Raw genomic sequence first — 16,803 nt, 5'->3', positions numbered from 1 at the left:
AAAAAAAAGATGTAGTGGTCATTACTGGTGATTGGAATGCAAAAATTGGAAACGAAGGATCAGTAGTTGGAAAATACAGTCTTGGTGATAGAAACAATTCTGGAGATCGCATGATAGAATTCTGCAACACCAGTGAATTCTTCATTGCAAATATCTTTTTTAAACAGTAAAAAGACTACTGTATACATGTACCTCACCATGTGGAACACACAGAAATCAAATTGACTACAGCTGTGGAGACAGTGGAAAAGCTCCATATCATCAGTCAAAACAAGACCAAGGGACAGACCACCAATTGTGGAACTGTGGAACAGACCATCAATTGCTCATATGCAAATTCAGCTGAAGCTGAAGAAAATGAAAACAAGTCCATAAGAGCCAAAATATGACCTTGAATATATCCCACCTGAATTTAGAGATCATCTGAAGAACAGATTTGATGCGTTAGACACTAAAGACCGAAGACCAGAAGAGTTGTGGGATGACATCAAAAACATCATACAGAAAGAAAACAAAAGATCATTGAGAAGACAAGAGAGAAGGAAAATACCAAAATGGGTGTCAGAAAAGATTCTGAAACATGCTGTCCAGTGTAGAGATGGTAAAGTAAATGGAAAAAATGAGGAGATACAAGAGCTGAACAGAACATTTCAGAGTTAGCTTGAGAAGATAAAAGTCAAAATATCAAAATTTGTGAAGGCCTGGAGTTAGAAAACCAAAAGGAGAGAACACGCTCAGCATTTCTCAAGCTGAGGCAACTGAAGAAAGAATTCAAACCTCAACTTGAGGTATTGAAGTATTTTATGGACCAAACTTCATCTCTCATACTTTGGACATATTGTGAGGGAGGGACCAGTCACTGTAGAAGGATATCATATTTGGTAAGGTGGAGGGTCAGAGAAAAAGAGGAAGATCCCCATGAGATGGACTGGCAAAGTGGCAGCATCAGTGGGCTCAAGCATGATGACAATTGTGAGTTGGCCCAGGACCAGGCAGTGTTAAGTTCTGTTGTGCATAAGGTCGCTATGAGTCAGTACCGACTCGATGGCACCTAACAACAACAACATGGGCAATAAGGAACTCTGGTGGCATAATGGTTACAAGTCAGGCTACTAACCTCAGGTCAGCAATTCTAAACTACCAGCTGTTTCCTGGGAGAAAGATGAGGCTTTCTGCTCCTGTAAAGATTTACAGGGTCTCTGTGAGACAGAATCGACTCCATGGCACACAACCACCACCACCACAGGAAAAACATTGAATGGTGAAGAAAGCATCAAAAGAAGATGAAAGGAGTACACAGAGTCACTGTCCCCAAAAGAAAAGGTCAGTGTTCAACTATTTCAAGAGGTAGCTTCTGATCAAGAGCCATTGATCCTGAAGGAAGAAGTCCAAGGTACAGTGTAGTCATTGGCAAAGAACAAAGCACTGGGAATTGATGGAATACAATTTGAAATATTTCAACAAAGTGATGCATCACTCAAGGTACTCACTCATCTATGCCAAGAAATTTGGAAGACAACTACCTGGCTAACTGACTGGAAGAACTCTGTATTTGTGTTCATTCCAAAGAGAGGTGACCCAATGGAATGCGAAAATCATCAGACAATATCACTGATGTCCCATGCAAGTAAAAGTTTTATTTTAGTAAAGGTAATACAGAAACAGTTGAAACCATACATTGACAAAGAACTTCCAGAGGATCAAGCCAGTTTCAAAAGAGGATGTGGAATGAGGGATATCATTGCTGACGTCAAGTGGATCTAGGCTAAAAGCCGAGAATACCAGAAAGATGTTTGCTTGTGATTTATTGACTACGCAAAGGATTTCAATCATGTGGATTATGTCAATCATGTGGATCATGACAAGCTATGGACAACATTGAGAAGTGTGAGTGTTTTGGAACACTTAATTGTGCTCATAGACCAAGATGCAGCTGTTAGAACAGAACAAGGGAACACTGAGTGGTTTAAAATTAGGAAAGGTATGTGCCAGGGTTGTACACTTTCATCATACATATTCAATCTGTATGCTGAACAGATAATTAGAGAAGCTAGATTATACGGAGAAAAACGTGGCATCAGGATTGGAGGAAGGCTCCTTAACAACCTGCAATATGCAGATAACACAACCTTTCTGCTGCTGCAAAGAAACCTTAAACAGTTGGATTACGAGTTGGAACTGACTTGACCATACTTAGCAACATCAACAGCTAGGTGTGTGTATGACCTTGACCAAAAGAAAGTACCAAGCCTATTAAAGTTTACATTTTCTAGTGAAGGGAAGCCTGCAAACAAACTATTAAGAATTGTATCAGCAGCGGTTTTTACAGTGGTGGAAAAAGAATCAAAACCTGTTTCCATTGAGTCGACTCTTGACTACCCCAATGTATGTCAGAGTAGAATTGATTCAGTGTTTTCAGTGACTGATTTTTTTTCAGAAGTAGATCACCAGGCATTTCTTCCAAGAAGCCTCTGGGTGGACTAGAACTTGCAACCTTTTGGTTAGCAGCTGAGTGCATTAACCATTTGCGCCCCTGTGACTTCAGAGGAAAAACAGAAGCATATGTAAAGGAAATAGTTAGTATGGGGTGGGAGGAGTGCTATTATCTTTATATGGTGAGTTTAGGAAAAGGCCTCTCTGATAAGGTCTTATTGAAGTGGAGTTGAGGAAGGGAGGCAGTGAACCATATTTTCTATGTGAATGGAATAGCTAGAGCAAAGTCCCTAAAGTAGAGCTTAGCTGGTTGTGTTTAAGGAAAAGCCCCGAGGAGACCATTGTGTGTAGAGCATATTTGGCAAGAGGAAAAGAGCAACATGAGGTGAGAAATAAGAGAACCCTGGTAGGCCTGGTATAAACTTTGGTTTTATTCAGAGAGTTCAGAAGCTGGTGGAACATTTTAAACAGAGGGTAATGTTTTCTGCTATATACAAAGGGGTTCCAGTAGGTTTTGGGGAAAAGTCCATTATCTAAATGTACAATGTACGATTCAGTGACATTGATTACATTCTTTGAGATGTAAAACCATTCTGGCTGTCCTTTCCTTAATCATTCTACTGTCATTAACAAACTTAGTGTCACTTAAGCAAAACTTTGCCTTTCCCTTTTTCACCCCTGATAACCACTTTGGAGTCTGTATAATTGCTTAATTCATGCAAGTGAATTCATATGATGTTTGTCCTTCTGCACATGTTTCCAGGGTTCACCCTTGTTGTGGTATACATCAGACTTCATTTCTCTTTATGTCTGAGTAGGCCTGGTGCATAGTGGGTTAGGTGTTGGGCTGCTAACCTCAAGATCAGCAATTTGAGTCCATGGGAGAAAAATGAGATTTTCTGCTTGTGTAAAGATTTACAGCCTTGGAAACCTTCTATAGGGTCGCTGTGATTCAGAGCCGACTCAATAACATGAAGCAGTATCCCACTGTGTGTAATTACCTTTTATTTATCCATCCATCCGTTGGACATTTTGGTTGTTTCCACATTTTGACTATTGTAGAAGTGCTACAATGAACATTGGCATATGGGGTTCTATTTATGATCCAGCCTTCACTCTTTCTGGGCCAAATGGTAGTTCTATGTTCAAGTTTTTAAGGAATTGTCAAATTTTTCTACAGTGGTTGTACCGCTTTCCATTCATTCCCCCAGTAATGGGTGAGAGCTCCAGTGGGTACACAAAAACATGAGCAAGTGAATTGTTAGCTGGACTGGGATTAATTTCTCTAGTACATTAAAAAAATAAAATGTCATTTGTTGAGAGGTATAAATTCATTTGGAAATATTTTCACCATTTAGATTTCATTTGCAATGTATTTCTAGAGCACTAGTGAGCCAGTTTTTTCAGTACTCAGTAGATTTCGAGTTTGAACGATCCATATTGTAGTTGTAGTAATGTTTCTCTTCTGTCTCGCTTTGTGTAGGTCGCTTCCATCTTTGCTTTTGCCACCTGTGGAGGTTTTACGGGCAAAACAGAAATTCTGGTGCAATGTTCTAAAGATTCTGAAAACAAAACGGTTACAGCTGCTTTTGGTTACCCATTCAGGTAAGTTATGTATTTGTTTTTATGGTTTAACAACCCTATTTTTATTTTTGTGCTGACTCATTAAGATCCCTAATAATATATCCATCATGGAGGATAAAAAATACTAGATTGCATGTTCATTTGTAGAGGAATCATGGTGGCACCAGTTAGCAGTTTGAACCTCCCAGCTGCTCTGCAGGAGAAAGATGTGACTATTTGCTTCTATAAAGATGGTTGTTGTTGTTAAGTACCCTTGAGTCGGTTCCGACTCCTAGCAAACCCTGTATAGGGTTTCCCAGGAACAGCTGGTGAGTTTGAACCACCAACCTTGCAGTTCAAAGCAACCTTGTGATTCAGCGCCACACCAGGACTCCCTCAGAAACCCTCTGGGACAGTTTGTACGCGGCCCTAAAAGCTTCATTTGTAAGTACCCAGTGTCGCTCAAACAAACTGGCACACAGACCAATGGATTTGCAAATGGTTGGACTCATCTTAGATGAAAGTACTGAAGGTGAGTAAGTTTTAGAGAAATTTGACATTTTTATTGTCTCAGCCTACAATGGATTGGAAATTAAAAACTAAAGCAGAATGCTACTTCATCTTAATACAAGAATTCCTGAGGGAGAAGTGAACACAATTTGTAAAAATCCAGATTTCTTAGTTTTTGCAATTACTGATGATGGCTTTTAAATAGAGTTTTAAATGATGTTTTTGTATAAAGTGAGTAGTTTCTATATTTCTTTTATTAGTGTAAGGTTTATTTTCTTACTCTTAAAATAAAACAAACATTTTGATTGTGAAATATTTCTTCTGTTTGACTTCAGTATTCATTTTGAAAGTTTATTGACTGTGTCCTATGTTCTAGCCAGAGTATGAATCTTCTTCCAGTTAATTTAACCCTACTTATTTTACCTCTCTAGGAGCGCTGGTAGCGTAGTGGTTATGAATTAGGTTGCTAACCTCAGGGTCAGCAGTTTGAAACTACCAGGTGTTCCGCGGGAGAAAGATGAGGCTTTCTGCTCCCATAAAGATTACAGCCTTGGAAACCCTGTACAGGTTCACTGTGAGTCGGAACCAACTCCACAGCTCATAACCACTACCACCACTTTAATTCTCTAAGACTCAATTTTTTTCTCTAGTAAATTGGAAATGATACCTGTAAGGATGTTTTGATAATTAAGTAGAGTCTTATATAAAAGATAACATCAGATAGTAAGTGCTTCTTAATCTCCCAGTCCTTCTCCCTGTTCTACCAGCTTCTATAATGAGGTGCTTTTACATTTATGGGTACGGAAAATTAGACAGTGTGAAGTTAGCAGTTAATCTAGAGTTAGCATGTGAATTGTTATAATTGATTCTCCTGGATCCTGTGGTGGGTTAAGCATTAGGTGGCTAACTTCATGATTGTCAGTTCAAACCTGCCAGCCACTCTGTAGGAGAAAGATGAGACTGTCTGCTTCCATAAAAATGTACAGTCTCAGAAACCCTAAGGAGTAGCAGTTCAACTCTGCCTGCCCTGTAGGATCACTGTAAGGTGGATTCGATATCATGGTGTGGAATTTGGGGGGTTTTTTTTTTTGTTGTTTTTTTTTTTTAAATGCTAAAAATGACTTTGCCTTCTAGAATAGATTATCTTCTAGAATAGATTAAAATGACTTTGCCTTCTAGAATAGATTATCATGTTTCAAATTATAAATTATTTGGCATAAGACCTCTTCATCTGCTAAAAAGTATTATATTATTGTAGGAAGTTATTATCTGAGCTTGAAAGTTACTTTTTTTCACCCAAAAGGAACATGTTTTGAATATATTTGGGGGATATTTCTTTAATGCCATTTCAATATTCTATTTATGTTTAATATTTAAATTACTAGGCTTTCTCTTCTGTTGGGAAAGTCTAGTAATTCATGAATTTATTAGAGTCTTTTGTTTTTTTTTAAATAGGTTGAACCAGGCATCGTTTCAGGTGCCTCCAAAAGTCAACATGTGTGATATCAAATGGAGTGATTACGTCCTTATAGGAGACTACTCTTCCTCTGCAGAGTTCTATGTCACATTTGCAGTCTTTGTCTTCCTCTATTGCATTGCTGCTCTTCTGCTTTATGTTGGTTACATGAACCTATATCGAGATAGCCGCAAACTTCCCATGATTGTAAGTAATTACTTTTATACAAAAATAATTTCAAATAAGTATAAGTTATATTTTAATTTAAATAGATTGTTTCACATTAGAAATAAAAATTGGCGTAAATCAGTTTGACCTGTTTGCCAATAGACTGAGCTTTCACTTTTTGCCATATTCTTCCTAATTATTTTAGCCTGTTTGTGGCACTTTCTGTACTCAAGGAAAGGTTTGCTTGTTTTAGCTCTGTTTTAACTTGAAAGAAAGCTCAAGTATATGATGAAGCATATTAAGTTGAAAGTAGCAGAAAAAGTCAGTAGATTTGTTTTTAGTTCATCTGATTAATGCCTTTGATTTAAAGCATTGTTGACCATTTTAGTAATGTCATCACTGTGTTTCTGCTTCGTACCTTTATCGGTTTCCTCAGAAGGCCTCCTTTATGCTTCTACAATGTTTTATTGAACTTTTTAGTCTCTATCAGCAAACTGTGACTGGTGAGCCAAATCTAGCCTGATATTTGCTTTTTAAAAATAAAATGGTTTGGGTACATAGCCAGGCTACCCAATCATTTATGTGTATTGTCTATAGCTTTCACGCTACAATGGCAGCATTAAGTAGTTGTAATAGATAAAAAATACTTGGCCTTTTTTGACCCTTTATAGAAAAAGTTTTCTAACTCCTGATCTATATTCTTAAACACTTTAATATGTAATTTGACCCTGATAATTCTTATATTCAATAGTAGTTGTATCCATGAGCTTATTTTAAATCTTTGAGATGCCAACAGAGGATTTGGATTAGATATCCTGGTACCATGCTTGACTTTAAGTCTTTTGAGCTAGAAATTCCAAACAGTGATCTGTGAGATTTAGTTAGTAGAATTTGCTATGGATTGTTGATGGCAAATCCAGAGATAAGTCATGGTTTTAAGCTGGACCTGTAGTACGAAGAATAACTAGAGCTGTTGATTTAAAAGGAGAACAGGTATTTTTATGATAATGGTCATGTATCTGTATGAGAAAACACTAACATCTGCTAGCCGCTTGTGTACTTTGGGGAACTATAAAGGCTACTTAAGCATGAAGAAATTGCTAAATAAGATAACACATTTTATTTATTTATTTTAAATTTTTGCTGCCTGGATCATAAGCTCAAATGGTAAGTATAAAATGCTACAATCTTTCCTCATTCAGATTGATTCAGCTTTTTGTCTCAGAAGAGATTCTTAAAGCAGATGTTATAAATACTTCTTGGTCATTAGGTGGGTTTCAAAAAGACAAACATCAATTATTGTAACTTGCATTGCGTATTCAACTGAAATTATATATTAGAAATTCATAATTTGTCCTCTTCAGAAAAATCTTAATTCAAAGGGGACTATTGTTAAGTGCCATCCAGTCAGTTCTGACTCATAGAGGCCTTGTATAGCGTTTCTGAGGTGAGGCTGGTGAGCTTGAACCTCTGACCTTGTGATTTGCAGCCCAGTGTTCATCCCATAGAGCCAAAATAGGACTCTGGATGATCATATAGATACTAATATTTTGTTAAATTTGCTTATAATTTAAATTAAATTTCTTATGTCATTATCTCAGTGCATAAAAAAATTATGTTAAATTGAGCAGTGAGCTCTTTATTTCATAAATTTTATCCAGTAACCTCTAAAACCATCATGCTTCTTAAGGTTAGCATTCAGAAGGGTTTTTGTAGAGGATTTTTTTTTTTTGTCTAATAAAACGAATCTGTTTGCATCATTCAAAAGGTCAAAAGTAGTGTTCCACCTCAGAATACCAATTTAGTGGTCATACAGAGAGCTAATTCGAAGTTAGTTTCTTGAGTGGCTTTTTGTTGAAATATAATAGATGTTTTCTTATCTGTAAGAAGTCCAGGTTCTAAATTAAATTTTAAATTCTACTTTTAATTTAACCATATAAATGTTGTATAGAAGTTATCACATTGATTTTGTTAGAGGTGACATGGTTTGGTTTTTAAATTTTTTTATTGTGAATTGAGTGAAGGTTTACAAAGCAGACAATCAGTTTTGCATATATCAACTCGTACTTCACTTCCTTGCAATGATTGCAATCCCCTCCATGTACCCACAGTTAACAGTATTTACCTCTGTTCACTTAGCTCTTTCATTCCTCCATGTTTGTCACTAACTTCATCTATTCTCTGCTCACCTTCCTCTCTTGTATAGTGCCTGCCCTATACAACACCCATGTTGTTATTAGGTGCCATAGAGTTGATACCAACTCATAGCAACCCTATGCAGAACAGAAGAAAACACTGCCCAGTCCTGTGCTAAATAACCTCACAGTTGTTGATACATTGGTGCCCATCACTGCTGCCACTGTGGCAGTCCATCTCGTTGGAGATCTTCCTCTGTTTCTATGACCTTCTATTTTAACGACCATGATATATCTTTCTCCAGGGACTTGTCCTTCCTGACAGTATGTCCGAAATATGAGAAATGAAGTCTGGCCATCCTGGCTTTTAGGGATCATTCTGGCTGCATTTTTTTCTGGTACAGATATGTTAGTTCTTTTGGCAGTCCATGGTACTTTTAATATTCTCCTTGAACACCATAGCTGAAATTCATCTATTCACTGTCCAACTTTCACACGCATATGAGATTATTGAAAATACCATGGCTTGGGTCTGACGTAGCTTAGTCCTCAAATTGACATATTTGCTCTGATATTGTAAAGAGGTCTTGTGCAGTAGATTTGCCTAATGCAATACTTCATTTGGTTTCTTAACTGCTGTTTCCATGAGTGTTTGTTGATGGTTGATCTGAGCTAACTGAAGTCTTTGACAAGTTCAATCTTTTCTCCATTTATATAAATGTTATTTACTGGTCCAGTGGTGAGGATTTTTGTTTTCTTTTGTCATACATGTTAATATGTGTCTATCCTATAGCCTGTGAATAGTTTTCCTTCCTCCCTCCCCCTTGAACCGTGATAGATATAGCTTCTTCTAGTAAGAAAACCTTTTATTAACTTTTTACAACAATGGTCTCATACAATATTTGTCTTTTTGTGATTGACTAACTTCACTCAACATAATGTCCTCCAGGTTCAGCCATGTTGTGAGGTGTTTTGCAGATTCATTGTTATTCTTAAATGTTGCATAGTATTCCATTTTGTGTAGATAACCAAAGTTTGTTTCACCATTCTTAGCTCTCTCCATCTTTTTGATGTGTCTCTAAAAGACAGCATATTGAATCGTCCTGTTTTTATATCCATTCTGCTCTTTCTGGATGACATGGGTTTTTAGCATTGTTCTCAGGTCTTTCTAGGAGTATTGTGAAGCTTTAAATCTATGTTTTATGTTTAGTAATTTTGTTGTTGTTAAGTACTGTTGAGTCAATTCCGACCCATAGCGACCCTGTATAGGGTTTCCAAGGAGCAGCTGGTGAGCTTGAACCGCCCTCCTTGCAGTTCAAATGACTTTGCAGTCTAACGCATTAATCCACAGTGCCATACCAGAACTCCTGTGTTTAGTAATAGGATCTTAAAAATTGTAGGAAATGCAGAGTCTGGAATATTATAAAATGAAACCTGACAAATGCAAGCTGTCCCAATTTCTAAAAGTCTTGTGAATTATGTTATGAATTGGCCAAAGCAGGGCTGCCACAGGCACCAGGTGGCACGACTCCCAGAGATGGCTTTGTGTCAAGAGCTCTGCAGTGAGGAGCTCAGAGACCACCTTCAGAAAGCCAGTTTTCTCCCACTTTCCCCTCACCCTGATTGCTTCATTAACACATCTTCAGAAAAGTACCTGTTTTTTATTGTTGTTTAGAATAGACACAGAAAATCACACACTAACCATTTCGACATACACATTGATTACATTCTTCAAGCTGTGCAACAATTCTCACTCTCTTTTTCTGAGTTGTTCATCCTCCATTATCATAAATTCACTAACCCCTAAGGTTCCTGTACAATCTCTCGATTGCTGTTGTCACTTTGATCCCATAAAAAAAGTTCTTAAAAGAGCATAATGATCAAAGCAGACATTTCTTACTGGTTAAGCTAAACTACTGCTTGGTTTTAAGATGACTTCAAGGGTTATTTTTGGTTTAAGGTTTAAAGATTATCTCAGGGGAAAAAAGAAAACTACCTGCTTTTAAAATATAAGCATATCATACTTTAAGGTATAAGCTTATAAATAAAGCCATAAGTAAGCCATAAATTAAAGAGCATGATCAGGGGGGAAAAAAATCAGTGTTTTCTTTTTATTAGGATTTTAGACAGATAAAAAGTAGTACTAGGATTTGACGAAGTTATTATAAAAATTCTATTATTTGACTTAAGCCCAGAGCGCATTTGTTTAACATGTGATAACCACATACTACAGAGTAAAGTAGAGGCTGTCTGCACCCTCTATAGGGTTCCTGTGAGTTGGCACTGACTTGACAGCACTCAATAACAGCAACCACCTCCATGTCTGAAAGTCATTGTATTTCCAACAGCAGCAAAAATGAGAGGGCTCCCATGCGAAAAAGGGAAGCTGTAATGTTCCTATGCTTTTCTGTGTGCTCTACTCTTAAAGAGGATCACTGGCAATGAAGGGCCCAAAGGCAAAATGTAAATACCGTCTATTTGCAAAGGTCAGTTTGTAGCTCTTTGTTCAAACTGCCTTAATAGAATAATTCCTCCAGAATTGTTTTGGGTCCTCTAATCAAAACCATCTTGACAAGGCTGTTGTGAGGCCTAGTTGCTATGTCTTAGACGAGAACACTGTTGTTTATTTTAAATAAGTAACTAAAAATTTTCTGGCAAAAATGTCAGTCAAAAATTATCCATACTCTGGCTGTGCAATTGATATTAGTCAACTTTTAGAAAAGATAAATAAATCAGTTTTTACATAATTTCCTTGCTTTTCATTATTACACATTATCTATCTGCCAGCAAGCTTTCGTGTATTCCTTTGTTTAAAAATGAAACTGAGCTGTGAGCCATGAATGTTCCACTGTCTTCACTTCTTCATCAGAGGTGAATTTGTGTCCTTGAAAGGCTGCTTTTAAGGGACCAAACAGGTGAAAGTCTGATGGAGCAGTATCAGAATTATCGGGAGGTGCTTTAACACCTGAAGACGACGTTTTTGTGGAGTGTCAACAGTGTAGGCAGAGGTGTGCAGACATACATTGTCATGTATGATCACAACATCCTTGGCTAGCAGTCCTCTGTGCTTAATCTGAAATTTAGGCTTTATCTCTTCAGTGAGCATCTCACTGTAACAGGCACTGTTGATTGTTAAACCTTTTTCCTGATAGTGTTCCAGTACTGGCCCTTGATAATCCCAGAAAACTGTAAGCATCAATTTTCCAGCTGATAATTCACTTGAACTTTTTCTTGGTTGGTGATTAAGAATGTTTCCATTTCATACTCTGCCATTTACTCTTCAGGCTCGTAGTGATGAATCTATGTTATGTGACCAGTAATGATTTTTTTTTTTAAAGAAATTTTTATCTTCCTTCAAGTATTGGTCCAAATTTTGTTTGCAGATGTCCAAATGCTTCTGTTCATGCTCTTCCTTGAGTTGTTTCACTACCCATCTCACAGGAACTTTTCAAAACCCAAATCTCTCGTATATTATTTCATAGGCAGCGCCTTGGTTGATTTGCAAATGATTTGCCACATAATCCACTGTCACTCATATATTTGACATAAAAACTGCACATATATGATCAATGTCATTAGCCATGGGGATGGCGTTTTAATATAATCAGAGTGCATATAATTTTTGCCTCACCCTCATAATTGAAACTAATGAAATTTATTTCAGAAACAAAAGCATTTCTATGGTAAGCTCCAAGACCCATTTCTGAGGTAGAAAGATTTTTTTGCTGTAGAAGTGTATGAGTTGTTGTTGTTGTTAAGTGCCGTCAAGTCAGTTCCATCTCATAGTGACCCTGTATAGAGTTTCTGAAGAGTGACTGGTGAGCATGAGCCACCAACCTTGCAATTCAAACACATTAACCTGCAGCACTATATACCAGGACTCCATATCAGCCGTGGCCTTGAGTATACTTATATACTCACAGTATCAAAAATAGGTTTGTTGTTTTTAAGTGCAGTGAAGTCGGTTCTGAGTCATAGCAACCCTGTATAGGGTTTTCAAGGCTGGAAATCTTTGCAGGAGCAAAAAGCCTCATCTTTCTTTTGTGGAGTGGCTGGTGGTTCACAATCTAGTGCTTATGAATTGCACTCTCCAAAAAACAGTTTAGAATATACATATTTCCAGTTTGAGAATTAATTAGAGGGAAGGTCAAACTAGGAGATTAGTTATTTATTTGAAGGAAGATCAAGCAAAGTAGGCCTTGTGCTTTATATATGTGCATACTTAAAGTATTATTTTAAACTTTGACAAAAATTTTGGGGGTTTTTCATTGTTGTTAAGTGTTGTCGAGTCGGTTCCTACCCATAGCAACCCTGTATAAGTTTTCCAAGGAGCAGTTGGTGAGTTTGAACTACCGACCTTGCAGTTCAAACCAACTTTATAGTACAGCGCATTAACCCAGAGCACCACACCAGGACTGTTTGGGTTTTTTATTTGTTTGTCTTTTCCTCTCTTTTTATTAGGACTGCAAACCAATCTTGCAGTCCAGCATGTTATCTGTTTGGCTCTTTCCCGTAAAGGGGAAAGAAAATCAGGATTAAGTAACTTGTGGTCTCTTTAGTTCAATAGAAAGCTATTCAAAATATTAAAATCTTGAGTTCTATTCTTGACAATTAAATCAATAGCAAAAGTTTTAGTAGAAAGTCACTATTGTTATGGTGCCTTGAGGGATAATATTTCTTTCTTTTTTTTCAAGAGCATTGGTGAAGTTTGTTGTGAAATTAAAATGAGACAGGTCAGCCTAGTGTGGCCTTTTTTGTCATTTCACATTATCCATCTTGTTGAGAAAGAGTTAGCTAAATTTCATTTTGTTAGGACAGTGAGAGGAAAGATGGAAGCTGAGAGAGTATGCAGGGATTCTAATGAAGACATTGGCATCCAGACTGGTTAAGGAGGGAAAAGAGGGCACGTCTGAAATTGAGGGACAGTAAAAAGGTAGGATCTCGGACTGTAGATCCTATTTTGGTGGGGTCAAAAGACTTTGGGGGATGGAAAGAGAAGCGATGATTAGGGAGTGAGATGACTGGTAACCACAAAAGGGGTTCTTAGTCACCTGCCACCAAACAAGCCAGTTCTGAGATAGGGTGCAGAGCAAAGAGCAAATCGTTTACTGTGTACTGATAAGGCAGTAGGGGAGCGGGAACCTCCCAGCCTGGGACTCTTAAGGGGAAAGAAAATCAGGATTAAGTAACTTGTGGTCAGGCATTGTCGAATTGTTTTTCTATTACAGTAGTTAGGGTGATAAGGAGCCCTGGTAGTGTAGTAGATTACAAGTTGGGCTGCTAATCGCAGGATCAGCAGTTTGAGTCTACTAGGCACTCTGTGGGGAAAAGATGAGCCTTTCTGCTCCTGTAAAGACTTGTTGCATCGGAAACCCAAAGCATGGTCACTATGAATTGGAACTGACTCCATGGTGCACTAACTACCACCACCAGCTAAGGTGATCAAGTCAGTAGTTAGTGTGATTGCAACCCAAACCGTAGTGATCATTTCAAGTGTTCCTGTTTGCTTATTTCACCTTTGTTCCCAGGAAGAGTGTTTCCTCCCTCCTTGTTTGGGCTACATGTTCTGTTTTGGAGATTTCAAAGGAATGATTCATTATGGAATATAGCTAGGAAGGGAGGTAAATTTTAACTGCTCTAAGGTCATTATTTGGGTTCTGTTTTACTTTGTTGTTGTTAAGTGCCGTCGAGTCGGTTCTGACCCATAGCAACCCTGTATAGGGTTTCCAAGGAGTGACTGGTGAGCTTGAACCACTGACCTTGCAGTTAGTTCAAACAGCTTTGCAATCTGGTGCATTATCCCACAGCACCACACCAGGACTTTAGGCTAAGCTAAAACCTGTTTGTTGTTGTTACGTGACATCGAGTCAGTTCTGACTCATAGCAACCCTGTATAGAGTTTCCAAGGAGCAGCTGGTGAGCTTGAACCAGCGACCTAACGATTCAAACCAACCTTGCAGTCCAGCGTGTTATTCCTTTGGCTCCTTTTAGTATTTGTAGGCCCAGCATTCCTTAGAGCTCTCCATGTGTCTTGGTATCAGTGTTCCCCTGGATCTAGGAGTCTCACAGTTCAGGGACCCTTGATCCAAAGGATGCACTTCACTGCTAGCTACCAGCATCTCTTTCTCTATGGTAATAGGTCCCTCTCCTTTTCCGTTCACTTATCTCTCCTTTTAGCTCTTATTTAAAAAGTGTTGCAGGCTACACCCTCTAGGAAAGTTCCTTTCAATTGATTGACTGCTCATAGCAGATCTCATCAAGGGTGATTACTACATCTTAAGCTAAACTGTTGAGAATCCTGGCACAAGTTGACACAAAACTTTAACTATTGCCGTCCACCCTTGCCAACTTGGCACCTGCACACATTTCCTTAAACCATACATGATCTCTAAATAAAGATAATTATAGATTCATACTTGTGCCTAATATGCTACAGCTAACACAAATACAACTGAAAATACACGAACCTCATGCATTATCTAAAAAATTCTTCCAAGTCCAAATTTGGTTACTGTGTACTGATAGATAGGGCAGAATTCTTCTTCCATCTTTGAATCTCAACTATGAGTTATCTGCTTCCAGATAAAATTATGGAACAGGCAAAAGGTAGGTATTCCCATTACAGATGGGTGGGAGCAACTGGAGAGACAGAAGGGATAATGGATTCATCCATTAAAAGTCTAACACAACAATTTACTTTAGCTCTCAAGGCTTGCAAATAGTTCTCTGAGGTCATCTAGGCAGTGGTTCTCCCCTCTAAACTCTGGGTGTTGGCCATGAACTATATATAGTTTCTGATTAGAGGACCCTCAACCATGAATTTCAGCTTTGCCTTCCAGGGCCCACTGGAAAAGCAACTCTGCTCCCTTGACTTTGGGCAGCCACATTTTCCTGGTCATTTGAATGGTGACCTGCACCCCTTAGGCCCTATTCTTCTGCTACTACACTTTCAGTAATGGTAGCCCCACCTCCTCTGCTTTGGGAAGAGGCTTTGTCTTAATGGTAGCCCCACACTCCAGAACCAAGTTGGTGAAGAAGATCCAGCTGTGAAACAGGAAACTGGCCTCAACCTTAGCAACCTTAGAGACCATGGATCCAACCTTTTTGAACCCAGAGTCTTGTCCCTCCCTGTAGAGAACAAAGCAGCTGTGCTTCCCATATTCCTCGTCTTTTAAGCCATATATTCCTTGTCTCTTAAGCTTCAGATTCCTGTTTTCTGGGTCTCTAGAAGAGGCCAGCATGGCCTCTATTCTATTCAATAGAATATGAAGCTCTTCAGCTCTACTGATAGGTGCCCCAAAGCACCTCATTCCACCAGTAAGCCTTGATCTAAAAGCACTCAGCTGTCTTGTTCCATGGGTTGTCTCCAGTACTGTCTTTTGTCAGTCTCCTGGTCCTGCTGCTACATTTTCTCTGATGCTGCTTCTCACCATCTGTGCTATCTCCAGTGTTGCAGTTCTCCTGATTTTCCTCTGAACCCTTGTCAGATATGCCTTTAACATCCATAATTTCACCAACAGTCTCTTCTTGGCAATCTAGGAGCATACTATATTAGCCACCTTACTACTCTTCCAGCTGCTACTCATTATCAAATTACAAAATCGCTTCCACATTTTAGGTATCAGATTCTATCACAGACAAGAACAATTGAGATACAATCCTAGGACTAAGTGGCTGAGGTGAGATTAGGATTCCAATCCATGGTGACCCTGTAGGCCATAGTCTTTTTTTTTTAATGTTTTATTGTGAATTATGTGATAGTTTACATGGGAGAACATTAGCTTTACATTCATCCTATCGCGTTTCATTGCCATGGTTATAATCCCCTCCATGCATCATCAACCAACCAAAGGGTATACACTACAAGCCTGCACCCCAGTCCTCAGCACACAGCCCCTCTCCCTCTCTGTGTCTAAAGTCCCCAGCCGCTCCATCTCTCGACATCATCATCTCTGCCTCCATCTCTGGCATCACTGTTTCTCTGGGTAGGGTCCCGCTCTCCGCTCTTCTCCCTTGATGGTCCCAGGGTTCTCCACTCCTAGACTGAAAAGTTAATCACTCCCCTCTTTCCTACAAAATGTCTACCTTTACATTTCCAACCCTCACAATCAGTCCTGATAAGTTATTCACTATTGTATCACAAGAGACCCATCCGCATTTCATTTCATTTCATCAGCCCCACCTAGACAGATTGGATACTACTCAGTGGAGATTCTACCTTCTCCACGCCCTCTGAATCTAGGTTCCCTCTTGAAAGCTTGTAAGCCAGTCACTTCTTGCCTTTGTAGCCCCCACATTTTGTATAGCCAATGTCCAAGTTGCCCATCCCTATCTACTCTGTGTATGGACGGGGTAGGAATGATCCTTGCTGTGAAGATTTGTTCCCTCTTTTGAGCTACTGCATCCATAGGTGTAGGTTAAGTTCATCAAATTGTATCAGATTACTCTTCTTTTCCTCTTCTTTCTTCTTCTAATTGAGCTTTGATCATCCAGTCATTGAAGCCAGGTTAAGTGGATATTATCTGCAAGTGTGGGTGT

The 16,803-nt window shown here is 38.6% G+C and overlaps 1 protein-coding gene across 1 annotated transcript in view; it reads left to right on the top strand.

Annotated features, from left to right (window-relative positions):
• SYPL1 (synaptophysin-like 1) overlaps positions 1-16,803 on the top strand; it is a 41,783-nt gene that overhangs the window by 18,062 nt on the left and 6,918 nt on the right. The window contains exons 3-4 of the mRNA XM_006834383.1: positions 3,917-4,038; positions 5,962-6,169. Of these exons, the coding sequence (XP_006834446.1) occupies positions 3,917-4,038; positions 5,962-6,169 (330 nt within the window). The remainder of the gene's footprint in view (positions 1-3,916; positions 4,039-5,961; positions 6,170-16,803) is intronic.

This window comes from Chrysochloris asiatica, unplaced genomic scaffold (genome assembly GCF_000296735.1).
Source record: "Chrysochloris asiatica unplaced genomic scaffold, ChrAsi1.0 scaffold00010, whole genome shotgun sequence".
Classification (NCBI taxonomy): Eukaryota; Metazoa; Chordata; class Mammalia; order Afrosoricida; family Chrysochloridae; genus Chrysochloris; species Chrysochloris asiatica.
Note: the sequence above shows the minus strand (reverse complement) of the source record. Positions and strands in the feature narration are given on the sequence as shown.